General features: G+C 48.8%; 1 protein-coding gene across 5 annotated transcripts in view; it reads left to right on the forward strand.

The window, feature by feature from the left end:
- MAPRE2 (microtubule associated protein RP/EB family member 2) overlaps nucleotides 1-27,099 on the forward strand; it is a 196,180-nt gene extending 169,081 nt beyond the window's left edge. For all 5 annotated transcript variants that reach the window (XM_059409451.1, XM_059409455.1, XM_059409454.1 and 2 more), the window contains 3 exons: nucleotides 15,725-15,864; nucleotides 20,010-20,168; nucleotides 25,626-27,099. In XM_059409451.1, coding sequence (XP_059265434.1) covers nucleotides 15,725-15,864; nucleotides 20,010-20,168; nucleotides 25,626-25,700 — 374 coding nt within the window. In that variant the 3' untranslated portion in view covers nucleotides 25,701-27,099. The remainder of the gene's footprint in view (nucleotides 1-15,724; nucleotides 15,865-20,009; nucleotides 20,169-25,625) is intronic.
- The last annotated feature ends 309 nt before the right edge of the window (nucleotides 27,100-27,408 follow it).

Raw genomic sequence — 27,408 nt, forward strand, 5'->3', positions numbered from 1 at the left:
CATAAGTTGAAATGATGGATCACATGGTAGTTGTATTTTTGATTTTTTGAGCATCCTCCTTATGGTCTTCTGTAGTGACTGCATCAATTTCCATCCCTACCAACAAGCAGGGCACAAGGGTGCCCTTTTCTCCACATCCTCACCAGCATTTTTCTTTTCTTTTCTTTTGCTGATAGCTGCTCCGATCAGCATAAAGTGGTATCTCACTGTGGTTTTAATTTACATTTCCCTAATAAATGCTTATGTTCAGCACCTTTTCATGCACCTGTTGGCCTTTCATACATCTTTGAAGAAATGCCTGTTAAGGTCCTTTGTCCACTTTTTTAAATGGAGGTGAGTTGCTTGCTTTTTTGTTATTGGGCTATATGAGTTCTTTATTGTATTTTGGATATTAATCTCTTGCCAGATACATGGTTTACAAATACTTTGCCCACTCTGTAGGTTGTCTTTTCACTTTGTTGAGGCTTTCTCTTGCTAAAGCAGAAGCATTTTAGTTTCATGGAGTGCCACTGACTGTTTTTTGTTGCATGTGCCTTAGGTGCCATATCCGTATTCTGGAATTTAAAAAGTATTGTACATTCCTTCCAAATTTGTTGCCTCCCTACCTATATCTCTTTGCATTGATTTTTTTTTTTAGTGGTTGCTCTAAGAATTACAATATATATACTTACCTTTTCACTGTGGACTTAAAAACCATATTTTATCTCTTCATGTAAAATGTGGAATCCTGGCAGCCCTTCCTCTCACTGTCCTTTGTTATACTTGTCATCTGTCTGTTACTTCCACATGCATCATAAATCCCGCAAGGCAATGTCACAACTTCGGCTTTAAGGCGGCATTGCTCAGTTCGTGGCTTCTGAGCATTTCAGATGTGCTTGTTCTGCACTGAAATGTGCTGTGTGTGTAAAAGGCTTGCTGGCTTTGGAAAACTTAGTGTGAAGAAAATGAATATAAAACCTCTAATAATTTCATTGATCACATGTAGAAATTATATTCTGTATATATTGTTATGTATTTGCACATATGAAATAAATGTCCTTAAATTTTTAAATTACAAGATTAACATTCCTTTCCTATGAGGCAGTACTATTATAACCAATCATATGTGTTTTAAAGAAATTAAAAGAAAAAATAGGGGGCTTTTCCCCCGAAGTTTTTACCATTTTCCCTTGTCTTCAGTCATTCCTGTAGACCTGAGTTCCCTACTGATTTCATTTCTCTTCAGAGCAGGTCCAGTGGCAACGAACGAATTCTTTAATTTCCTTTCTCTGTTAATATCTTTATTTTACCTTCATTACTGAAAATTTCCATAGATAAAGAACTCCAGTGGATCATCCTTTCTTCGTGCATCTCAGAGCTGTTGTTTCAGTGTCCGTGGCCTCCAGAGATAAGAAGTGCTTGCTCATTCTAATCCTTCTTCCCCGGCAGGCAGGAAGTTGGTTTTCTCTGGGTGCGCTCCAGATTCCCTTTATCTCTGGTTTCCAGTAGAGTGCCCAGGATGTGCCTAACCATGGTTCTCTTTGAGTTTATCTTGTTTTGGAGTTCGTTTAAGCTACTCTAATCCCAAAGCTTATGTATTTTACCATATTTAGGAGATTTTCAGCCATTTTTTCAAATATTTTTTCATCTCCATTCTCTCTGTCCTCTCCTTCTCGGACACCATTTATCCATATGTTGGAGCTTTTGAAGTTATTCCTTAGGTTCCTTAGGTGCTGTTCACTTTTCCCCCAACATTCTTTCTCTTCTTTACATAATACAGCTTCAGGTTACCCTCTTTTTCCTCTGTCCCCTCTCTTCAATTGAGCATTTTAAAAATTTCAACTATTGCATGTTTTCAGTGGTAATTCACTTTTTTCTTTCTCTGTTGATATTGCCAGCCTTTCATTTATTACGACCATCTTTCACTGGGTGTGGTTATGTAGTTGCTTTAAAGTTCATGTCTGCTGATTCCACCATTCTGACCTCCTCACGACTGGCATCTGTCGGCTTTGAGAACGTGTCACATTTTCCTGGCTCTTCATAGGTTGATTAATTTTGGATTGTATCATAGACATTGTGATGTTTTGTTAACATTGCAGCTTTTGGTGTCTTGCTCCAAAGAGTGTTGATGTTTTTGGTTTAGCAGGGACTCAATTAGAGAGTCCAAGTAAAAAGTACTCAAGAAGTTAAATTTCACTGAGCGGGTCCAGAAAGGCCTGTGCCTTCACACAGGACTTCCTTTTCCTCATTACTGACAAAACCTATGTCTTTACTTCTTCACCTTTTGGGGAAAAGCTGCCCTTAAACACAAATGTTGCTCTCATTCCAAAGCCATTATTTATTCCAAGAAAGGCGTTTTCCCATTTCTGCTCTTTAGACCAAACCAGTCCATGGTGGCATTTGACGTCTGAGCCTAGGGGAAGCTTGTCCCTTCCTGGTCTCCGTCTTGTCCCTTCATGTTCTCCCCATCAAGATGAGTCACATCTGTTTATTCGTACTCCTGCTATTATTAACTGTCCTCCCAGTCCCCCATCATCTAACCATATACTGTACCGCCCACACACCTGCTCCCTTCTTCAAGGATCAAACATTCATCTTAAGAGCTCATGTAATACCAACTCAAACAAAGAGGTACCATTTTACTAGTCCCATAATCAGCAAGAATTGTTTCCCAGGAGCTGCTAGCACGTCTTGTTACGTGAACACTTGGTATTAAGTAATTACTTTCACTCCTTCCCTGCCCTGTTAGCACTGCATCCCCTTGGTTTCCTGCTAGTACAAAACCACCCAGTCACTGAGCTACCTTCCAGGTAATGGCTGCTCAGGGGAAGGAGAAGGGTATTGGTGGTTTTGTTCCTCCAGTTACACATCTGTCTTGTGTAAGATACATAAGATGCACCACTGGGCATTGGGATACGTTTCTCCTCAAAGAGTAATTGAAACCGCTTTTCTCAACCTGTAATGATAAAAGCACGGCACACAGTATGAGCAGGGCCTTGCCAGGATATGGACTGTGAGTTTGGAATATTGAGAGCACAGAGAAGACCAGAGACATGAAGAATGCAGGAGCTTCAGATAGGAATCTTCTGGTGGTATCTGAACCCAAGGCCGAGAACCTTCTTCCTAGGAGCAGCCATGCATTTTTCATTGCCATCTCAATGTGTTTGCTTACTGAGACAGCATCTTTGACGGGTATTTACTAACCCAGTGTACAACCTTTAGTTATTTTTGGCTTTTTGAAATCAAAATAGGACCTAGTTTTGCATAAAACTAGAGTTATTGAAAGCTTAGAGATCAAAACCTATAACCATCATCCCTTTCTTTGAGGTGGGGAAAGTGCGGCACAGAGAGGGTCTGTAACTTGCCAGGGTCAGGCACTAGAAATGGGGGCCTCAGAGTTTAAAGTTTGACCCTGTGATTCCAGAGCCTACACTCCTAAACCATTATACTGCCTCTGAAATATCATGGCTACAGTCTTGTTTTATGTTCTTATCTCCTCCTCGCACTCTTCTGAACTGCAGTAAATTTTCACAAACCACATTCAAATTGCACAGCCTAGGGAGGACCTAAAAGACTCTGCTGTGCCCTGAAGGCTTGAAACAGAGCACATGCTATTCAATTTGAATGGTATTTGTTTTTCAAAATAGCAATAATTTTGAAGTTTATAAGTGGTCTCATGCGTCCTTGCAACAGGTTCTTGGTGGGCGTTCCTCCACCTTCTGTAAACTCATCAGTGCAGAAATCACTGATCCCCGAGCAGAAATGTGTATGAAGCCTGGCGTACTGAGCCCCCGATGAGTGGGATTACCAGTCTTGGATTTCTTAATCCTTTGATTCAAATCCTTTTCTAAGTAGATGGTCTGGGTGATTTCAGAGGGAAGAATATAGTACACCCCTCAGACAAAACCGGCACATGTTTCGGCACGCCGTCCCCTGCTTCCCTGCCACGGGTCTCTGCCAAGGACCGATGGTCACCTTTGTTGTCCCACCGGCAGCTGGGGAGCCAACCCTCCTGGTCCTTCCATAAACAGCACTGAGCCCTTTCATAACCAGCATCAGGTCATTTTTACTGCTTCCTGGCTATGCTGAAATACTAATTGGCTTTGCACTAAATTCCACAGGTTACTCTGCTCATCCGTTTTTCTCTCCAAAGGAATAATAACTTGGTGTTTGGCTTCTTAATCTCACAATAAAACTTGCATGGCCTCAAAAAGCAATGACTTAGCATTTATTCTCAGTTTTCATAAACAGAATATCACTGGTCACCCATGCACCTGTTTTTCTTCCCTTTGTCATTTGGTTTGTTGGGCAGGATTAGAGAACAGTTTTGACTTTGAAGAATTTTCTAGACTCCCTTTGAATTGGGTGAACTAAACTATCAGCCAGTTCTGTCTTGCTTAATCATTTTCTTCTCCATTTGCCTGACACATAGAAGGTTCTCATTTAGAATTTGTTGAATTGATTTAAATTGAATCACTGAATGTTCATTTGGATCCAGGAAGATGCAATCCGTAAGCTGATACATGGCTGTTGTTGACATTTTCCTGTCACTTCCGTCCCTGAGGAGCCCCTGTATTATAGCTCAGGAAATAGTGTGGTGCCCTACAGAGTAGCTCCAAAAATAATTTCTTAAATAGCAGCTCCTATTTAATGGACTCTTTTTCTTTTCTTTTCTTTTCTTTTTTATGAAAGTTTTACTTAAATTCCCATTCATTCAGTCTCTCAACATGTATTTTAAGTCACTGTAAGAGGTTCTGGAGATACCTGGATTCTGGAGATACCGTGATTCAAGGAAGGTACAGTCTTGTGACAAAACATGGCAGTAAATAGGCAGTAGCTGTCAAGTGAGGTACATGCTGTCAGGGTGTGTAGGAAGACCCCGTGAGCCGGTCTTGCATGTTCTAGAAAGACTTCTTGAGGGAAGAGTGAGATTGGACCAAGACTTGCTGAAGGAGTAGAAGTCAGCCAGATCAAGAGTAGGACAGAAGCGCTGCAAGCAGAAAGAGCAGAATGTTGACGTCAACAGAGAACATGCCTATTGAGTGAATGGCACGTTGTTACACATCAGTGTTGAGATTGTAAGGCTGTGGAGGTGAGTGGGGCCCTCATATGAGTTGAGAGGTGGTCTCCATGTTGTGTTCCTGCAAAACAGCCGCTACAAACTATAAACACACGTATTGTCTTCCACCTGCTGAAGTCTGGGCCCCGCTTAGCTGTGTTCTCTGCCTTAACACGGGCAGCAGTTCAGGGGTCTGCTGGGGCTTAACCAGGGTGCACTCTCTTGGGTTGTGGCTGTTGCTTTCAGGCTGCAGGACTGAGGCTTCAGTCCCTTGCTGGTAGCTGCTCTCAGTTCCCAAAGGCTGCCTGCAGTTCCTCACCATGTGGACTTCTCCAGCATTCAGGCTTCTTCAAGGCCAAAAGGAGGATTCTCGCTAGCAGGTACGCTAGCCAAGCAGAGTTCTGTAGATGCCATCATCATGAGAGTCACCTCCCGTCACCTGTGCCCTATTCTCAGAAGCTAGAGGCGAGGGACTGTACAAAGGTGGGAATACGAGGTGAAGCTCATTGGGGGGAGGGGTCACCTTGGGTTCTGCTGGTCACAGAGTTTTGTACTTTAAAGGGGACAGTTGGGAGTCATTAAAAGGTTTTAAGGACAAGTTTGCTGTTTAGTAATAGAGAATCCATGCAGGATGTAGAGTTACAATCCAGACGACTAGCTAAGAAGCTGTTACAACAGATGATCCAGGGCAGGAGGTTGGCCAAAGGGATGGTCATCGGCCGTTTGGGTTACGGAGACTTTCTAAGCAGATAGAGTTGATGAAACTTGACCATCGGATGTGAGAAGGAAAGGAGAAGGGAAGCCAAGGGTAAGTGATGCACACGTTTCTGGCTTATGGCTGGTTGGTGGAAGCAGAGAGCTGGGGACAGGAGCCACGTGCTGAAGAGGAGAGTAGAGGACTGCGGTAGGGCTCAGCCCTGGTTCTCACCCCGCTGAGCTCCAGCTGCACCGTGGCCTCAGACCCTGACTGTCTGTCTCTCCTGTTGGCAAGGGAGTCTGGGTAAGATAGTGTTCATGGAGCTCAGCTGACTGGCCACCATTAGGAAAACAACCTCAAACACTGGTCTTGACCATGGAGTCAGTAGGTCTGTATCTACACACTCAAGTCATTGTGTTCCCCCCAAACAGCCGTCTTAATTTGTAACCCTTTGGCTCAGAGGACTGCTGTCTGCCGGGAGCGCGGGGACACTGCGAGGTCACAGCGATGCCTGTGTGTTTTCCTTCTTGATGGTCTGGCTACGTTAGCTGGGCTGTGTCAGCCTCGAGCTTTTCTCACTGCTGCAGGGAACAGGCAAGGGGGTGTTTGCCTAAATGGCTGGGATTCTGAGGTGATTGTTTTCATGGGAGTGAGGGAGTCTCACCATTTGTAGAGAGAAACTGCTCCGAGGACAATTTGAACTAAGATAGTGATTGGTTAGCTCCTCCTGTGTTTAAAAGCACACTTCATTGTCTACCGAGATCTGAGAAGTGAGAAAAGCCAGTTTATCACAAACACACACACCACATTTAGGTAACTTTTCAAAGGTTTGATTTTTTAATAATTGAGCCGTTTGAAGAGGAGGAGCTCTTTCGTTATTTTTCCCCACTATGAAAAGTTCTCTGAAACCATAGTGACTCAAGCAGAGCCTGGAAAATACTGGAGAATCACATGATGGCTAAAAATAAGCACATCATCTCCAGCAGGGACAGTAACCAGGGCAGAAGTAACTCGGTTTTGTGAACCTCACACTGGCTGGACGCGCTCGGGCCCACTTGCCCATCCCAGGGCCAGGCTTTGTGACCCGTGGTGGGGGAAGGGGCGCCCCCAAGCCCCTGGGGCTCTGGGTCAGGGTGAGCCACACCCTCCCCAGGCCCCGACTCTCAGTGTAGCTCCTCTGCATGCGCTCCCGGGGCAGAGCCAATTAGCAGACTGTGATGACCCCTGAGCAGTGAGTCGGGGGAGGGACACAGGCTGACTCGGAGCTACTTTTCTTCAGCCTCCTCACCCGGAATCAATAGCAGATGCCATTGATCAGAGCAGGGCCTTTTGCTACTGTTCGGATGGCAAAATGTGAGTCGTATGCAATGGCCAGGCGTCTGTGCCTGTTTTAGAGGGTACGTGATAGGCTTGTCTTGGCTGGAGCATTGGAAATGACTTACCCGAGAGAACACATCTTGAGTGCTCCCTGCTCACGCCCAGGAGAAAGCGTGCAGCAGCCTCCTCAGTGGCCACTCGTCTGCTCTCCACACAGCCTGCAGCCTGCGGCACCCCTCTGCTCGGCAGCCTGTGCTGGTTCCCCTCTTCCCTCACAAGGAAAACCCACGTCCTAAGTCCTAAGCCCAGCCTCGGAGGCCCTAATGATCTGTGCCCCAGGCTTCCTGGGCTCTGGCGCCCACCTGGCTCCTGGACAGATGAGGCCGGGCCTTTGCCTGGAGTGCTTGGCTCCTGGCTGTCCGTGGGGCCGCCTCCCGCCTCTCAGGTCCCTGTGCACACCTCACTTTCTCAAGGAGGCCCTGAAGTAAGGGTTACTCCTGTAGCTGGCATGTCCTTTCAGGGATCCCAGAAGTTGCGACTGTGGAGTTGTCATAAGAGCTACTGTAGGCTTCTTTGAGGAATGGGACTTCTGGACCAGGCAACCCCCCCGCCCCCCACCACGGGCCTCATGTCGGTGCTGGACTGCCGCAGGACCCCCACCAGCAATGAACACTTAACTGTCCTTCCGAGGGGCCTGAGTCTAGTGAGGCCCATGGAAGGCTTGTGGGGCTGAGAGGAGTTGAGACTGAAGAGAGATGAGTGGTGGACAGTCCGGTTCCCCGAAGAGGGTCCTGCACATAGCTGCTCACCCACCCCACCCCTGCACTGCTCACCCCTGCCCTCCTCTACCTTTCTCTTTTCCATAGCATTTACTTGCTAGTTTAATATGTTATTAATTTATCCAGTTCCCCCTGTTAGAATGTAAATTCCACAAAGACCAGCATCTTCTGTTTCGTTCACTGATGTATCCCAACTGCGTATAGCTTGCCAGGTACACGGTAGGGGCTCAGTAAACATGAGCTGCGTGAATGAATGAGTCAAAGTAATTTAAGAAGGAACACAGAGACTTGGGCTACAGCCTGCTGATTTTCAAGATAGAGTAAATGGAACAGGAGAACTTATACCTTGGTGCCCACTGGTGGTTTATGGATTAAAAACTTTTTATAGAGGTTCATAGAGATTTTTTTGACAACCGGTTGGATTTTCTTATGATTTTAGCAGTTTCGTTTTTATTTGGTTAGTCTAGAAATGGGAAACCTGTGTACCTCATCATTAGTTGAATCACCTTTCATCTGCTGAGTAATAATAATGTGAGCTAACATTTATTGAGTACCTACTATGTGCCAGGCTCTTGTGTAAGAACTTTCCATGTATGAACTCGTGTTGTTTCCAACTGCAGGAAACAGGCACTGCTATTCCAGTCTTTAACATAAGTCCCGGCAGCAGCCCAAGTCACACCACTCAGCCAGTAGCAGAGCCAGGACTCCTGGCTGTAGGTGCCCCCCACACCAACCCCGGAGCTTAACCATTGCCTTCGTAAGGGCAAGATGAGGGGTAGCCATTTCCTGTCCACTCCCACACAGTTGATGTGCTTCGTGCCAGGCTTCAAGGTGCTCAAAAAAGGAGCTGCCCTCTTTTACAAACTGACACTAAAGTAGCAAAAAGAACCCAACTTTGCCTGGCCGCACTGGTGACAGATGCCTGAAGGGCCATGAACTAGTAATTTCCGAATTAAAGAGCCAGCCTCTTAATAATCCCATGAGTCGGAGCCTCCCGGAACCCCAGCTACTTGCTGCTCCTTTTGGGCTGACCTCTGGCCACTGAGGTGCTTTTCTTTTTTCGCCCTCAGAGAATAGACGACAGAACCTACAAAGGGAAGGTATGGAGCCATTTTTGAAGGAAAGGGTCAGCTCTTGAATTTGCACTGATCATAATTGTGGGGACTACAGTGGGACCACTCTGGTGTCCATTTTGTCACTGAGGAGGAAACCCTCTTCCTGTGGGAATCAGCTCTTCTCAGTCCAGCCCCATACTCTATCCCCAGCAGTGGCTTTATTTACTTTTATTTTAACCAAGTTCATTATCTCGGTTAAAAATCAAAATCTATTTGCCAAGGTAAAGGGGATAAGGACATGAGGTCAGATCATCCACAGATAACTGATCAGTGTAGGTACAGTGTATCTTCTGTCAAGTTTCAGGTCTGGGGGAGTTTGTTTTGTTTGTCTTTTAAAGGTTTTATTTACTTGGGGGGAGAGAGAGAATGAGCACCAGCAGGGGCAGGGGCAGAGGGAGAAGCAGGCTCCCTGCTGAGCAGGGTACCAAAAGTGGGACTCGATCCTGGGACCCTGGGATCATGACCTGAGCCGAAGGCAGATGCTTAACCGACTGAGCCACCCAGGCGTCCGGGGTTCTGTTTCTGAGCTATAACTGACATTTTCAGCGTAACAGTTTCAGGTATACGACATGACTGGATATTTGTATAGACTGTAAAATGCTCACCATGATAAGTCTAGTCAACATCCATCACCACACATAATCACAATTTTTTTCTTGTGATAAGAACTTTGAAGATCTACCCTTTAGCAACTCTCAAGCATACAGAGTATCTGATGCCCCCAGACTTGTGTTATAACCGGAAGTCTCTGCCTTTGACCGCCTTCACCCATTTCACCCACTCCCCAGTCCCCGCTGCTGTGGGGTTTTTACTTGAGGGAAAAGGACCTGGGGGTGGAATGTGCTCTCAATGTAGAGAAGCAGCTGGGGATGACCAGAAGACTAGTTGCTTTTTGAGTGTGTGTGCGTGTGTGTGTGTGGTGGGCACGCACACGTGCACGCGTGTGTGCACATGTTTTTAATGTCTCTGTGGTTCTTGTCAACAGTATTAACGTCATATTTTTAGCTCCTCTGTTTATGATTTTGGCAGAAGGAATACAGCAGATTAAGTGAGAAGAATTTTTAAATTCCATCAGAGCTCCGGCCGTGAAGGATAAAGCCAAGTAAAGTGCTTTTCTTTGCTTTAGCGTTATGAATTCATTGGGCCTCATATGCCCAAAATGTAGCATCTTCTATAAACTTTAAGCTACTAATTATTGACATTAGACACAGTGATACTGTGGCTTCACTAAGGCAGTGAATAAGGCCACTCGGTTTTGTTTTGTTTTGTTTTTTTACAACTATGGTTAAAATGTCTTAGAATCATATTTATTCACCAAATCCTAAAGGCATTAATTAAGACACAACTGCTCAAAGACTAGCATTGTAAATCATGTCCATATCCAGTGAGTAAAAGCAGAGAATTACAGGGACTTGCACAGAATTTATGTCTATTTTCCTCCACTTCTAAAACTCCTTTTTCTTTTGAAAGGGGAAATTAGGGAGAGAGAGAAAAGCTTGAGGGAAAAACAATTCTTGTAAAACAGGGCTACCACTAATTATGTTTTCAGGACATCACAAGCAGCTTGAAAAAAAATTGTGGAATGGTTGATAGCTGCAAGGAAAAAAAAATCTCTATCTGCATTACAGCTGAAGTGCTGCCTCCCTTTAAAAGCTCTTATGTAAATGTTTTTTGTGGAAGCATCCTTGAGCCAGGAGGCATGGGAAGGCACAGAAGCAGAGTCACCCTGAATTAGGGCACGTTCTGGGCAGCAGGAAGGCAGCTACTGAGGACCCTGATCTCTCAAGGCAGGATTAGAGGCTACTAAGGGCAGTATTGGGTCATTTCACAAAGTTGGAATATAAATGGCAGTTTACCTAAAAGTGACCTACCAATGTTAAATTTGCTGACACTGATCATTATAATTTTCTCGGCATTTCTATTTCTAGCAGCCCAGTACCCCAGAGAAGCTGGGAGACAGCCCGGCACCCCGGAAGCTGGGTACTCTTCAAGAGTACGGTGGTTTGAAAGGAAGACCGTGAGACTTTTAAAGCAAATAAACAAAAACAGAGTTCTTAACAGTCTAAGGAGTGTGATCTACTTTAGGATACTGTTTCCTCTCCTAAAAAGTAAACCATGAAATCTTTAAACAGAATGAATGAAAGACTTCATTTTCATTTTTGTAAGTTTTATGATTTGGTATTTCTCTAGGTGATAGCCGGGAGGGGTAAATGACTTCTATATCAAATAGCAGCTCAAGGATTTAAAGAGCTCACTTAACATTTTTTTTGAAAAAATGAGCTTTTACTTTAACCCTTTGTGTAGTTTGTTGTTTTTTTCTTTTTTTTAACTTGGAACCTCTGAAGGCACTAAACTCTTCCACGCATCTTTCCTGTTCTTTGATTTCTTCCTTCCTTCAGAGGTCTGTAAATGCACAGGTGGCTGGCCCTGCCCTCTCACGCCCTCCGTCCACAGACATTTCACTCCCTGTGTGATCACTTTCCAAACAACTGAATCAGAAGTTCAAAACCCCTGACTTTAACTTTCAGATACTAATTACTTCATCTGTAACTAAATTGTTACAATTCATTTTCCATGCCTTTGTCGGGCCTGTGAGTGACCATCCAGGGCAGGGTGGGAGCAATTCTTCCATCCCACATGTAACAGTACAGATGCCAGAGGGCAGACCTCCTGCCCCTGCCCTGCAGCAGAGGATGCCAAGTCTGATTTTCTTTGTTTTCATCTTTCACCTCTCGGAGAGATTCACCAGCCGCGTGCGTGTGTACCAGGTGAAAGACGGGGACTCCCGTGCCCCAAACGACCTGGACAGGATCCATGAAACACCGGGGGCATTTTAGGGCCAAGACCCTGACCCAAGGCGAAGTTGGGCTCTGCCTGGAGCAAGTGATGTGGTTCCTTGGGAAGAAGCTGCTCCTGGGACAGCATCTGTCCCTGCAGCCACTCCGGCCTGTCCCCCAGGAGCTGTGCTATGTCTGGTGGGGCCCCTCTTCCTCTGCCCTCCAGCTTCCATGCTTATTACAGTTCTCTTTCCTGTTGGTATCGTGGTCTTGCGGGAGGCTTTGGCTTGTCTGTGAGCCTTCCTCTTTGACTTCATATCTAACATTTTAGGTTTTCTTCAAGCTGTCTTTGATGATGTCCTAGAAATATAACTCATAATAGCTTTGTTTTACAAGCAATCAGCTTCTGTTCCGTCCATGGTTTTCTTTCAAAATTTGCATGAGACTGGGTAAGGCAGGGTACAGGAATGAGTGATGAATATATGTCCACTACTGTACCTGGCCCCATCGTGGCTGCCGACCTGCCTGGGGAAAAGCACCCAGCGTGGGTCAGGCACACTCTTGGGGAGCCCCTCCTGCAGAGCTGTTTCCTTCAGGAGAGGCCACAGAGAGTTGGCTCAGCACAAGCTAGCTTGTGCCTCTGTACTCAGAGTTAAACGCTCACAGTGACGTGCAGTGATGTCCCTACGTGTACTTGGTCCTGATCCCAAGCGATAGCCAAAGGTAATCTTGAAACCAAGTAAGAGCTCGCCTTGTGGGAGGCCGGTGATGTTTTCGTTGGGTGTCCTGCATGTGTTGCCAGCGCATGCTGTCAGCGACTTTGACGTTGGCATCAGCTCCGCGAGCTGTCGCTGGTAGGTTTATCCTGGATGGCTATCTCTCCTAGGAGTTGTTTTAATGTATTCTAAAAGCTTGTATTGAGTGTTGCCTCTGGGTCAGGCACGGAAATTGGCCTTGGGAGCATAAAATGGTAAACGAAACAGATGCAACTCCTACTCGGCCGTGTTTAATTCTCCTGGGAGAAGAGGCCTACGGCGAGGGCCACAGCGTTGCTGGGGGACCTGTGCTGCAGCCTCCCAGAGCAGCAGCATCCAAGCTCAGACCTGCGGGATGCAGCGCTTAGTCACTCAGAGGTGGGGAACAGGAGTGATTCTGGCAGAGGGCTGCCAGCCCGAATCTTGCTGTGTGGTCTGTATTCAGGAACGCTGCCTCGTCCCTGAGAAAGTTGAGTGTGACCAGCCTGGCCATTCTGACTCCACTGTCACTCCATGAAACCCCATGAGCTCCCAAAGAGCAGGAATCTCTGGCACGACGTGCTTTGTGGTAGGCCCTGGATAAGCGTGTATTTAGTACATAAGAGTTGTTGAACATTGTCTTGAAGCTGCTTTCTGTTGGACTTTATTGGTATTAAAATATGATATACTGCTTATAAAAAGGTCTGAAGTAACTTGATTTTCCAGAAGCTTTTTCCCCAGCGAGGCTGGCTGGTAGCTGCCCTCGGAGGAGGCCCTTGCCAGGTCAGCATGTCCAACCCCCTGTGTCCTCTGCTGTTAGCCACATTGTTTTCTCTATTCTGTTGGCATGGTCTTTAGTGAGCCTGGCCAGTCGGCCTCTAGAAGTGGTGCTCCAGAAGTATCTTCTGTGGACTTCTGCAGAGATAGAGGATCCTTGCAGCCGAATGGGAGTCACAAATGAACCAAAGCCTCAGCTCTCTGGAATCCTTGGGAAGGTCTTCGGCATGGGCGAGGTTTTCAGCATGGGCGAGGTTTTCAGCTCCCTGAGGATTTACCTTCGGATACTTGAACTGTTAAATTAAGTCGATTCTCAATTTGATTTTCATATTAAAATGTAATGGGCCTTTTCCTAGAAAATTTAGAAGAAAATTCTTTTTGCCCTTGTCACAGATTCTAAAGGGTGTGATATTGCCAGTGCTTTCTGAGGAGATGTAGGATTTTGCCTTTATACCTGAACTCTTGCGGTTTGCTACGTTATTGTTAGGAGATCGGTTGAAACTTGTAACTGCTGTCAGCACACTTGGCTTCATTAGCCCCTGCCTCTTTCTGATCTGTTAGTACTGATAAACTGGGAAACTAGAAACCACAGAACCAGGTTGTATTTACTTGTTCACGTGTTTATTTCAACATTTGTACCTTCAGAAAATATACGTTCAGCCAGGCGTGGTGCTAAATACTAGGGTTACAAAGGTGAGGGACGCTGGTTCCTTGTGCTCCAAGAGCCTTCTGGAGAAGCAGGGGGTGCGGGAGCATGGCGGGGGATTGGGTGGAGCACCTCCCCACCAGGCTAAGCTGCGTGTGGTGGAGACCAGGTGGGCCCCCCGTAATGGCGCTGCATTTCTTTTTTTTTTTTTTTTTTAAGATTTTACTTATTTATTTGACAGAGAGAGAAATCACAAGCAGGCAGAGAGGCAGGCAGAGGGCGGTGGGAGGAAGCAGGCTCCCCGCCGAGCACAGATCCCGATGCGGGACTCGATCCCAGGACTCTGGGATCATGACCTGAGCCGAAGGCAGCGGCTTAACCCACTGAGCCACCCAGGCGCCCCAGGCGCTGCATTTCTTAATGCACGAAGTGTGTAAACGTCGTTGCACAGTTTTGGCTGCAGAAGCCACTTCCTGTGTCTGTCATGTTCTAGATTGTGAGTACTTATTAGGAGCTGAGCTTCCAGTGGGCACGATCTTACCTGACATCAGTGACCTCCTGCTCCGCTCAGTTTCTATCATTATTAGTGGTGCTGTTGAATCACTTGGTCAAGGTGCTAATTCCCAGACCTTCCCATTGTAAAGGCAAAGGCGTATCTTTTTTCCATTACAGAAAGTAAATTTTAGGACAATACCTTGACATGCATGACTGGCTTATTCCCCCCAAACTTCTCACTTAATGTTTTAGAGTCGGTGAGCCTTTCCTGGACCAGTTACCTTTGTTGCAAAATGGTGATTTTTCCAGGTCTAACGTTTCTTCTGCATTTGCTAGCTGTCCGTGTTCTAGAAAGATGTTCATATCCTCCCTCCCTCCTTCCCTTCCCCCTCCTTCTCATCATTCTCAACTAGATTTTTATTGATTGTATTACAGTCCATTAGAGCCATTATTCTTTTGATATATAAAACTGCCCTGCGTGTGGCTAAGTCGGAGACATTTTCCCACGGGCCCCTGTGCCTGTTCACATGAGACCGTGAACACATCCTTGCTTCCTGCCACGAGGTGTCCCGCCCTGTCCCTTCCCTGCCCCTCCCTTGGAATCCGCCCCCCTCAAGAAGCTCTCTCAGTCCCAGTAAAACTCCAGACACCAGAGCGTATGGAACAGGGGCACGCGCTGCTCCGGAGAGGTCATGGCTCCCGGACGCTGTCAAGTGGCTGAACCTAGGGAATGGGGCAAAAATAGGCCCTTGTATTGAAGTCTTTCTAAAGTGTTAATCTATCAGAGGCTCTTTTTTCTTGTTCATTAGAAACTTCATTATGGTGGTACTTCAAGGTTCTCGAAGAACATTTCCTCTTAAAAAAAAAACCTTAAAATCTTAGTACGAGTCGTTCTTACCTCTACAGAGGGAGAAAGGACAACTTAATCTCAGAGTGAAAGGAAAGAGTGCTCAGAAATAGTAAATAATTTGCCCAAGTGGACCCTGTCTTTGTACTTTGTGTACCATTTTTTCCTTTTTTAAAAGATTTTATTTATTTGAGGGAGAGAGAGAGCATGAATGGGGGCAGAGGTAGAGGGAGAGGCAGGCTTCCCACTGAGCAGGAAGCTCAACACTGGGCTCAATCCTGGGACCCCGGGATCATGACCTGAGCCAAAGACAGATGCTTAACCCACAGCCACTCCGGCGCCCCTGTGTGCACTTTCTCTCTGTGTGTGCTACTCCTGTGATCGGAAGGGATCATTGGAGCTACCTTCTATACTTTCTGGTAGACTTTTATATTGTATATTTGTGATCTAAAAAGCATCCTCAATGTTGCCAATATTTGTAATCTGTTCTGCTTACTTTCAGGTGCGGCTAAATCCAGTCCAGCGTCTAAGCCGGGATCCACACCTTCTCGTCCCTCATCAGCCAAAAGGGCTTCGTCCAGCAGCTCAGCATCCAAATCTGATAAAGATTTAGAAACACAGGTCATACAGCTTAATGAACAGGTAACTCATCAGCCCTGGCCAGGTCTCTGAGAGGGGAGGGAGGGAGCAAACACCTATAGGCTGAGGTAAGGGAGCGGGGGCAGTAGTTTCAAGCAAGTAGGGATTAAAGAAATAGTTCAGGCAGATAAAATCATTGGCCCACTAGGAACAAAAGATGTTAGTCAGAAATCAAAGCGGTACATTAATACAGAAGGACTCGGCCTCACGTAAATGCAGGTCCACAGGCCAACATCTCTCTCCCCACCTCACCCCCCACCACACACACACCATCTCAAGGCCCAGTCACCAGCTCCAGGCTACACCACGGCCTCTCTGCCCACTTCCGGCCAGGCTAGGTACCATTCACTCTTTCTCCTTCCTTTATATGGCAGCAGCTATTTGTCAGGCCTGTCCTCTGGGACAGACCCCATACTGGGTGCTACTAACATAATGGGTAGTGAGAGAGAGACCTTTGACCTTCCCTTCCCTCGTAGGACTGAGAGCAGTGGTCTGAGGTGGGCGATTATGCCAGCAAAGTAAACACAGGACACTTCCCACAACAGTAGATGGATGCTACAGAAGCACCAAGCCCAATACTTGGGGGTTAGAAAGGCCCCAGTTGTGTTTTAAGTTGAAAAATGTTCTTTTTTGTCTAAATCTAGCTCTCCTATCATGGAAATTTTCAATATAAAAGTTTAGGTATGATGTCTACCTACCAGTAGCTAGTTTTGCCTAGGATTAGATGTCGTCGAAAGGTAATAAAACCACTGGGAGCACAAGGCCGCCTGCAGAAGACGCCTCCCCCGACCTGAGTTAGGAGAGAGTCCTGTATCCTGGCTGCTCCCACCACTGGGAGAGGAGCCTTTATTCATGGTTCTTAGGCTGTTCCCAGAAGAGTGGTCAGGCCATTCCTGGTGATTAAGCTGATTCCTGATGAGCCAGCACGAGTCTGGAAACAGTTTTGAGATAACTGTATATTTGCAGTCAGGAGTCTAGTTTGAAAGCGGGGGTCGCTTAGGCGTGTCTTTACAATTCTGATCACTTTAATGAAAATGGTGTGAACCCCAGAGTCATCCAGTGGGTACGACTTTGATTTGGAAACTGTGGAATGTTCCAACTACCTGCTGACTCTCAGTTTGAGCCCATACGGAATTTCCAGTAGTAGGTTCTTCTTAAATAAAAGGCTGGTGGTGCAGCCTCAGTGAGCCGTGGGCCACATGCCCAAGTCTCCGAGCAGATCCGAACAGACCTAGAGAGAATAAGGCGTGGGTCTCTGATGCTTTAGATTTATAACCTTTTCTCCTCAGGAACCCAAGTCCTTTTGGTATCTTGATTACCTCTTATTCTGTCACGATCTCTTTCCTCCCTGTGGTCTCCCTCTACCATACCCAAGTATCCAACCTTCCAACCCAAAGTATAACGACACGGAAACCTCAAGATCCTTCCTGCCCTTCTCCCACTTGGCCTTAGCCAGACAGACCCCCTTCCTCTCCTTGGGGCTGGCTCCGTGCTCCCATTAGCTGTCCAGTTACTCAAAGAGCCTCCCATCCCCCAGAGACCCAGAACTCATCTTCTCATCCAAAAACGTCACTCTAATGGGGAGAGGGAGAAGAGTGAGAGGAGCTTTCCAATGAGCTTATAACTCCTTTGTTGCTTCCAAAGGGCTTCACTGCCCTTGTCTGCCCCATGCTCACCAAGGAGGGCTATGTCCGTTCCCTTGTCCGTTGTGAGCGTTCTTCCAACTGTTCACTGAACACTGACTCTGGATCCATAGCCCTGTTTCTGTGTTCTCCCTCCGCTTTCTGTCCCGGGGAACAAGGGGGCCTTGCTGATGCTGGCGGGGAGCCACAGGGCATCACTGTGCAAGGACGGAGGGCTCCGGGACGAGGAAGGGCTGGGTGGAGATGCCTCAGCTGCAGAGTGAATTACAGCCGTAATAGAGCAAGTGATGAGTGCCATAAACTTGAAGAATTCTCATTTACTTGGCCTCCTGCCTCTGTTCAGGCGGTCTCCCATGACAATTCCAGCGATAGAAACGAATCAAAAGACAGAGGGGAGGGGCGCCTGGGTGGCTCGCTTGGTCCGTTGAGCGCCTGACTCTTGCTTTCAGCTCAAGGTGGGGAGACAGAGCCCTGCGCTGGGCTCCTGCTGGGCACGGAGCCTGCTCAAGATCCTCCCTCCCTCTCTTCCCGCACCCCTGCTCGCTCTTTCTCTCTTAAAAAGCAGGACAAGATGACAACTAAAATCCTGAGGGCTGTGTGTGGAGCGTGGGTCAGCAGACAGGCAGTGGGCAGCGGGGGGGGTGGGTCACCGCCGTGCTCAGGGGCCCCTCGGGCTGGAGAGTGGGCGCTGGTTGGCCCCGGGCAGACACGGGAGGCGGGGTGGGCAACAGAGCTGGGAGGTCACTGAGAGGGAGGGGAGAGAACTTGCCCTTCTTGTCTCTTCCTCTTGACATACTCAGGGGTCCATCCCCAGTGTCCCTTCCACCGCTTTGGCCTCTGTGGTGATACCTCAGGTTTGGCCTGGCATCAGCTCCCGGGACTGGGAACGTGGACTTTGCTTGGCCACTTCACTGTCCTCATACACTCCAGCCCCTGTTGGTCTTTATTGGGGATGTTCACAGCTGTGCGTCCGTTCCCCAGCGCATCTGGAGAACCACCAGAGGCCAGCCTGGGCTGGAAGTTTCTCCAGAAGCCTCAGCCCCTGTATGTTGTACAGACCACAGCTCTCTCAAGAGGCAGCAAACCTGATTTCCATGGGTTGGATGCATCCAGAGACCCTTCTTGCCTCGTCTGGGGAGAGCTGGCAGATTCAGACACCTGAAGTGCCACGGTCTATCTGCTAGCACCACCACGGGCTGCAGAGGGACCCCGTGGCCAAGCCTCAGGAAGGGGTTGGTTTGTTTTACAACAAGGAACGATTTCTGGAATAAGGGAAGTTTTCTTCTTCCTCTACTTAAGGCTTCTGGTGGCCTTCAGGTTTTACAAATAACCCAACCATCTTATCAGAAATAAGAGGGAAAGTTAGCGAGATGCTCAGCCGCCTTGAGAGCCACTTGGGAGGGGGTCTGCGAGGTGAGCTCGGAGGGGGCCATATCGGTGGGTCTTGGGCCCAGTGTGCAGGAAGGGGACGGATGGACCAGTAACTCCAGCCAGATCAATAGCATGTACGAAAGCCCAGAATTATCAGAGAAGAAAATTTCCCCTTCCAAAGGTAATTTTTAGAAATCCTATTAGGGTGATTTTAGTGCACTGAATGAGACTTCACCTGAGGAGGAGCATGAGTGATTTAATTTACCTCCTAAAGGATATTGTCTACGTAAATCTAAACACAGGGGCTTTAAAAAAAAAAAAGCATTTCCAGGAAGCAGGCACAGTGTGATGGTTTGGGCCTGTGTGTACCTGATGTGCCCATTTAGGATTGGACACCCAGTCTGTCGACGCCACTGTCCGTGTTCTTCAGCCCAGCTGTTGCCTCCTTCCTACACCATCTCTGTCACCACTGGGAGAGGCCGCACAGCCCTAGTGGAAGGTCCTGGAATCGCATTCGGGGGGAAAAGGGAATGAAGGGCTGCTTGGCTGAGGGCACGGGGCTTCCTCATCTTCTTCCCCCTGCACTCCCTGCAGTGGCCCCAGAGCCAGAACCAGAGGACTTCAACCCGATCCACTCAGCCAGGCTCTCCGTCTCACCCGGTTGTCCTTGGGTAACTGGGACCCCGTTTCTCCATAGAAAGCATCTGTCTAGGATACTCAGGGACATTTATGAAGGGCTCCAAAACGAAGGGTGGCTCTTCTGAAGAAAGGAGGGTCCTCGGGATACATCTAAGCTCACCACAGCAGCAGCCTCTCTGCCCTGCCTCCCCTCAGAGGATGAACAGGGTAGGAGAAGGATGTGCTCTAGTGCTCTAGCCTGTGTTAGCAGGCAAGGAGGAGAACTTGCTCGGAGCCCGTATGCCACCGTGTTGAGCAGAAGAATCCGTTCAACAGTGGTTAGGAACGTCAGTTGGCAGAGGGCACGACTGGCCTGCTGGCGGAGTTGACCTTGTGGCCAAGGCTCGAGCTCCGTTGCACATCTGTTGTTTCCCGTCTATATAGAAAGGCGGAGTTGCTCACGTTTCTTATACTGTTTTTTGGGTTTTCTTTCCTTCTACCCTCACTCCCTTGCAGGTACACTCATTAAAACTTGCCCTCGAAGGTGTGGAAAAGGAGAGAGATTTCTACTTCGGCAAGTTGAGAGAGATTGAGCTACTCTGCCAAGAACACGGGCAGGAAAACGATGACCTCGTGCAGCGACTAATGGAAGTCCTCTATGCTTCGGAAGAACATGTAAGTGTGAGGAGAGCCCTTGACTGCTGCGTTCTAAAGCGATGTCGTTGGTCAGGGCAGCGATCAGTGGGCCTTCAGATGCCCTGGGACCTCGGAGAATGAGGACTCCGTGCATTGGTTATTCCCAGAGGAACAAGTATCACTATCCTCGTGATTTTTTAACCCACGTGTATTCATGAATCCATCTGGGAAGAGATGAGTGGCCAGGGCTGGGGAGAGGAGGAGGACTGACTGAGAAAAATAGGTTGATGCAGCCAGGTACCAAGTGGTTTTCAGCTCTGAGCAGCGGAGCAGCAAGAATGTGTGTAAGATTCTTCCTGACAGAACAGAGTATGGTTAGAGGAAGAATTCGTCTAAATGTTTTTCCCATCCCCATCAGCCTCACAACTGCCTGTTTTTATTGCAGTGCTGGTTGTCTTGGTTCCTCATTGGCAGTGCAGACCAGCTCTACGCAACAGCTCTTAGCTGAAAAATATTTTTAGAAGGCCTCCTCTGGGGGTGTCTGGCTCACTCAGTCGGAAAAGCCCTGCAACTCTTGATCTCAGGGTCATGAGTGCAAGTCCCATGTTGGGCAGAGAGATTATGTAAATCTTAAAAAACAAAAATTAAAAAAAAAAAAAAAAAAGACGGCCTCCTCTCTGGGCAGGACTAGCAGGGCTTCTCCTCAGGAGTGTGAGGGGGAGCAGTGGGAGGGGGAATCCCAGCATGTGGATTCCATCCCGGTGATGGAAAGCAGGTGTGAGGAACAGCCGAGGAAAGAGACTCAAGAGCAGGAAGGGAAGAGCGGGGGAGAGATGAGTGAGGGGCTGGGCAGCAAGGCAGGAGTGGGAGCCTGACCAGGAGCCCCCCCCCCCACCCCCGTGGAAGGTGTGAAAGAGGGGTCTGGGCTGGGGTTTTGAGCTCTTCCCTAGGCCAGGCTGCAGCTGGTGGAAGCGTCTGAGGCTATTGAACTTGGACACCCAGGGCCCCTCCCAGGGTTCTGGGGGTGAGCCGTGTTTGTCACTTCCACCCACCGGGAACAAGTCACCGGCAAGTTTACTTTAGGACTTATTCCAGCCCAATACCAGGCAAATGTTTACTCCTTGCTAGATCTGGAATCCTAGAGATGAGATTTTCTAAAACAGCCCAGGGTTTGAGGCCTCCTCGGCTACATTTTTTGTTCCCTTCCCCCAGCCCATATTTTTGTTTTGTTTTGTTTTGTTTTGAAGCCTCTTTCTCAGTTATCATTGGCTCAGACTGTAGATCTTGAAGCACTGAGAAACTTCCTGTCCAGGTCCCAGAGGCAGAGATGGCTTCACAAAATACGGTTCTCAATGTTTTCAGATCCGATGGCAGAAACGTCCTGATTCCTAGTGTGCCGGCAGCAGCCCGAATGCCTGTGGCCCGAGTGCTTGCTTGCTTATTAGAGGCTAAAGCCAGCCGGTCTCCATGGCGCCCCCCTCTGAAGGACCAGGCTCACTGACAGAGGAAGGCAGTGGCAGCATCCCAGCCCTGTGCTGTGGGCAGGAGGAGAACCCTTCCGACAGCCACCTCACTCGGGTCTTGTCCCAAGAGGGAGTTCTTGTGCAGGACCTGCTCAGGTGCCCTCCAAGCTCAGAGCTGACATGGATCCCTGAGCTCTGGCTCACAGCCAGCAGGGCCGGCCCTGGGTGAGAGTTCCTGACTTCTGAGTGTGACCTCAGGGGATTCCACCCTGTGCCTGTTGTTCAGTTAAATACAGACGCACCCTAAGTTGCGTTTCAGGGACAGGTGTTTGCCGGAGAGGCTTCTTCTCTAAGTCTTTATTTGGTGATGGCTGGTCTTTGATTCTTGGGAGTCAATCCTAGAATAGAATGTTTGGAAGATGTGGAAATCCAGATGGGAGTTTGCGTACAGAAGTAAACAGGGGTGGTTCAGTTCACCGTTGTAGAAACGTAATGGAAGTTTCCAAAGCAGATCACCAGACAGCCTTCTCGTGCCCCTCTTTATCATCCTCAGGATCTTTTTCCCTTTGGGGCCACAGGTATCTGGACTTAGTCATTGCTTAGGTGCTGCCTTGTCCATCTGTCAGCTGAGGTGTGCCTGCTTATATAAACAGGCACTTAATTCCCAAGGCACTGTCACAAAAGTCACTGTTGGTGATCTAAAGATTCCTCTCCATGCAACCGAGAGCTCTGGGGAAGAGCCTGTGTTTCTGTCACTGGACTAAGGCTTGGGTGGACAGAAAGGGACAGAGGCACTGCCTCAGTGAGGGGCCACTGACTGGACTATGTCAGGTATGACCCATGCGGTAAGAGAGGCATAAACTTGTGTGGCGAGCCTACGACGACAGCCCGGAGTGACAAGCAGATACTCTAGAGAAGAGGACGTTGGGGTGGGTGTGAAGAATGACGGGGAAGAGCAGCTGCACAGAGCAAGGGAAGGGAGAGGATTGTGCAGGCAGAGGAAACCAGGTGGGCACAGCCCTGAGCCAAGAACGGCCAGATGTGGCCGGTGTGCCCGGGGCACGTGAGCCTCCTGAGTGCCCCAGCCCCATCGAGGAAGTCGGGAGCCACCGGTAACTGTCCTCCTGCCTTTGCCCCCATTTTCCTCCTATGGTAGGCAAGAGCCTTCCCACAGGCTTCCAACTTGCTGCTCTTTCCACTGAGATCATGAGAATGCTGAACTCTAGGCTCGCTCACAGCCAAACCTTGAGAAAGCTCTGATGATAGGCAAATACTAGAATTTAGCCCGTAGTGCTCCAGGGCATTGTCTGGCATAGGTTTTGCCTGGCTTCCACTTCCATGCGGGTTTCAGTTGTTCCTTTTCATGGAGGGCATCAGAAAATTTTTCTTCCTGGGAGCTTACCTAGGCTGGTGTGAGCTGGGAGCACTTGGCTGTGATACGTAGTCCAACCGCCTCAGCCTTCCAGATCTGTTCTGCAGACCTTCACACCGCCTTAACCTGCACCCCTAGCATTAGCAATCCCTTGATAAGCTGGGAGGTTTGCACTTTATCCTGGTAAGAGTCTGGAGTCCACAGTTCCCACAGGCAGATGACGTCACCGTGAGAGCTGCCCTTGGCCCGCTGCAGACAGCAGTGCCCCCTGGCTTGCCAAGTAGGAAGGGGAGACCAGTGGTGAGGTCTGAACTCATGGGTTCCTGGTCCCACAGCTTGTTACAGGCCCAAGTCTTTGACTTTCAGTCCTGGGTTAACCCCATTATTGCGCAGTTAACTCCCAACTGTGCTGTAAGCAAATGCGATCTTCTTTAAAATGTCAAACAGATCCTCAGGTCTGATACCTCCCGTGCACCTAACACACAGTAAACAACTAAGGAACGCACACTTGTGGCCTGCTGCAGTCCTAGCTGGAGGAAAGGCAGGTACCGCACTAGCAGTACAGAGTTAGGGTGATGGATGAAATAGCATCCCTGACCCCACTCAGGGCTGCGGTGCGTCGCCTGACCAAAGCCGAGCCAGGACGTGAAGCGGAGAGTAGTTGACACTGGGGAGAAGGTAGGGGAGCGGCATCAGGAAGGAACATGTGGCAGAATGGACGCCGGGGAGTTCCCAGGCTCCCACTCCTGGTAAAGACCCATGACCACTAGACTTCTTTTTCGCCCCTAGACAGGAGGGAGAACCCTCACTGGGAGAGGGCAGTGACTTGTGCGGTCTTGTACTATGCCCACAGATACTCCCCTGCTCCCCTAGGAATGCCACTGTCAGTTGAGGTGCTCTCTTTCGGAGCAGCGAGGACCACCCTCATCTCCCACAAGGTTGTAGGCCAGGCTGCTGCACCGGAGGCTGCACTGAGGGCCCAGGAATGCGGGGCAGGGGGGGGACATTCTGAGGCCAGAATGAAATACGGTTAAGCCATGAAGGAGTTGGGGGGCCCCGAAGACAGAGTGTGGGCAGAGCAGGATCTTGGGCCTTGGCACATTGTGGTGGAGTAGTTCCGGGGGATGGGAAGAGGGATGGTCCTGGGCACGGGGAGAGCTGACTGTTACTAAACATTATGCCTCTGGACCCCGAGCTATAAGGGATAGGGCTAGATTGAAACCAGGGTCTTCAGTGCGATGTTCCTTTCTACTGTTGTCACAGAAAAGGTTACATTTTTTAAATCTTTCCACTTCTAGAATATATTTCAAAGAATTCTCCCACCATGAAATATTTGCAGCTCACAATAGGTGTTATGAACAGCCCAATCTTGTAGGCACCTTCCCTTCTTGAATTCCTTGACTTCTCTGTTGAATTCAGGGACTCCACTGACTCACCGATCAGTGAAGCTCTTGGGAAACTGTTAAATGGGTGCCCCTGTTATAATTCTCCATTGTAGAGATGGGAAAACTAAGGCACACGGTGGTTGAGTAACGTGCTCGTCTGTTCCTGGGTCCTCAGGGATTTCTTCCTCTCAGCGCAACCTGTACCAAGTTGGGAAGTAAGCAAGTGTGACACAGATGGGTGAGGTCCCATCCCTGACTTGAGTAACCTGAGGCCACCGTGTTGGAGACACATGAGCTTCCATGCCCGAGTTTTGTAGCTAAGGAGGAAACTGAGTGCTGCCGGCCCAGGGAAAGCAAGCACGGGGCTCAGGAGAGAAGACCCTACGGTGGCTAGGGGGCTGGGCTTGCCCCGGGCTATAGGGCATAGACCTGGCAGGAAGGCGGGTGGGGTACTGGGGTTGAGAAAGGAGCGAGTGTGGCCGGTGTGAGGCCGCCAGCACTCCTGTGGGTCCCACGTGCGTTCCTGAGGGAGCAGTGGCCCCCTTGGCTCAGGTGATAAGAGCCACTTGCTTCCTGTGTCAGAACATAACAAGTTGCAAATGCAGCCAGCCAGGGCTGATGTTCCCTGGAGCGGTGCTCATGGGGGTTAGAGGAATGAATTAAAGGGTTCTAGAATACCTCCACCCTCTGGATCCTGTCTCTGAAGTACTTAGGTTCCCAAAGCAGACATCCCAAAGGCCTTGAGCCATGGCTGCTGACCCCCCTGCCGCCCTCCCTTGCCTTATGACTCCGACGGGGGCGTCTCCACAGCCGAGGAGTATCCGATCTCCCACAGGGTCTGTTTCAGTAAGAAGAGTGACAAGGCAGGAAAGGAAGCCGAAGCGTTGCATCGCCTGCCGGCAGGGTGGAGCTGACCCTCCACCACCCACAGTGGCCCAGGGCTCTGCCTTTTCACAGCAGGTTCTCCCGCGTGGTCATGATGCTTCGGAGGCCGTGCCTTGGTTGACTCTTTCACGAGGGTAGGAATGTGGAAATGTGTCCCATGAAGGAATGTTAGGTGCGTCACACCTGACCGCTGTGTTCTAGAATGACAAGTCCTTGGAGAGGGGAAGCAGTGGCATCTGGGGGTGCATCGGCTCGGAGAGTGGGAGAGCCCTGGCTGGCAAGGGGGGGGGGTCCTCGCACATGCTGTCTGGGGAGAGGGAGTGCTCTGGACGCTGCGGGGCCTCCAACCCAGTCCATAGTTCCAGCTGAAACCTCTCCCCCTGTCTGGCAGGAGGGCCACCCGGAAGAGGCCGAGGCTGAGGACCAAGTCCATGACCAGCAGCCCCAGCAGCAGGAAGAGTACTGAAGCGTCCTGGCCCCTTGCGCCTTCAGCTGTGCGTGGGAACTTTTCTTCTGGAGAAACCTGTGGCCTCAAGCTCAACAGCAACCAGTCGTTCCCAGTCTGCCGTTAACATCAACGCACTGTTGCATCCGCCAGCCACCGCGCTTGGTTCCCATTTCCTTTGCCAAGACCCGTTAGCAGCCGGCCGTTGGGCGACCTGAGAGGTCACGGGGTCACATACCTACCACTTCACCACTTGGCTGCTTGGGATTGATTCTGCTCTTCTCATTTCTTTCCGGGACAGCTCTCCCCACCGCCCCCCCACCACCCCCTTTTTATCCTGGTGTGAAACAATGGTAATTTGATATATGGTATTTATATTGGCATTTCTCAACCAGTGTCACTAGATGTCACACATTCGTGGTGCTTTGATGTTTGCAAGTCTAACCTCTGAACGTAAATTTGGTCAAATGATAAATTGGAGCAAAGGGAAAAGAGATCCTTGATATGAAAGCCATAAGGACAGTGACTTGTTTTATAGGGAAAAAGTTTCCCCCTCGACTCCCAACACTAAAGGGGAAAAAAAAAAAATGGAATCAAAACTAGGACTTCAGGGCCCAGCAGTATTTCTCCCCGAGCACGGCAGACGGCCACACAGTTAGTTTCGAAAGACATTCACTCGAGGACACCCCCATCCCCACTTCGCCCTCCGACTGCTTGCCCTCCCCTCCCCCACCCCCGGGTTCTCATGCTTTTTTCTTTCTCAGGGTCCTCTTTGGTGGGCAGCCACTCTCCCCAAAAGCTGTCATCAATTACCTACAGTCCAGAGGGGGTCTGCGTAGGTGCAGGTCCTCCTGCCTCTCTCTGGCTTTCAGCCCAAAGCCTGTCCTCCGCGTTAGGGGACTCCTCCTCCAGAATGACTTCAGGGTGTGCGCCCCTGAGGGGCAGGGCTCTGCGTCGTGCTGCACGCTCGCTGCCAAGTGAAGACCTTCTTACTAGGAGCGTCATTCCAAGGGAGACTCCGGATTCTGAAGTCTGGTGTTGACACTGGAATGACAGCACAGGAAAAAAAATCTATGACTCCCCATACCTTCGGGAAAAGGGATTTCCCTCGTTAATACTCCGGCCCTCCTTGTCATTGATAACCGTGGCAATTCGCAAATAGAGGAAACATGAATGAATTAAAAGCATTCCTTATTTTTTTAACTAATATTTGCACATTTTCTTAGTATCTTTCCAAATCTCTGCCTCTCTTATTCCTCTGACAGATGGTATCCCTTCCTGGATCATTCATTTCACTTGGTTTCCTAACTTTAGATGTACTTCACTTGTTATTTGACTTAGCAGGTGCAAGAACAAACAAGTGTGCCCGCCCCACTGGCCTCTTAACTGAAAAGCTTAAAATAAATTTCTGAAATATGTATCCGAAAGCTTTGACATTTCTTTATTAATTGATGGAATACTAATTCTAAATTCTAGCATTGGAGCTTGCCACCAAAAGAAGTCTTCCCACAATCTCTCGCAGCAAAGTGGTATTTGAGTTACCGGTGAACACGATGGCTTGTATTTGTGAGGTTATTACAACGCACTGTGCATAACTGGACAGACGTTCTGTGGTGTTCGGTTTCCCTTCCTTCTCTCTCCCGCCTGCTCTGCGCGGCGGCGGCAGCTCCCTTCTCTCGGGCTGGACAGCCTGGCTCTCGGCAGTGACATCCTCCCACACCTGGGTACA

The sequence above is a fragment of the Mustela nigripes genome, chromosome 8 (assembly GCF_022355385.1).
Source record: "Mustela nigripes isolate SB6536 chromosome 8, MUSNIG.SB6536, whole genome shotgun sequence".
Lineage (NCBI taxonomy): Eukaryota > Metazoa > Chordata > Mammalia > Carnivora > Mustelidae > Mustela > Mustela nigripes.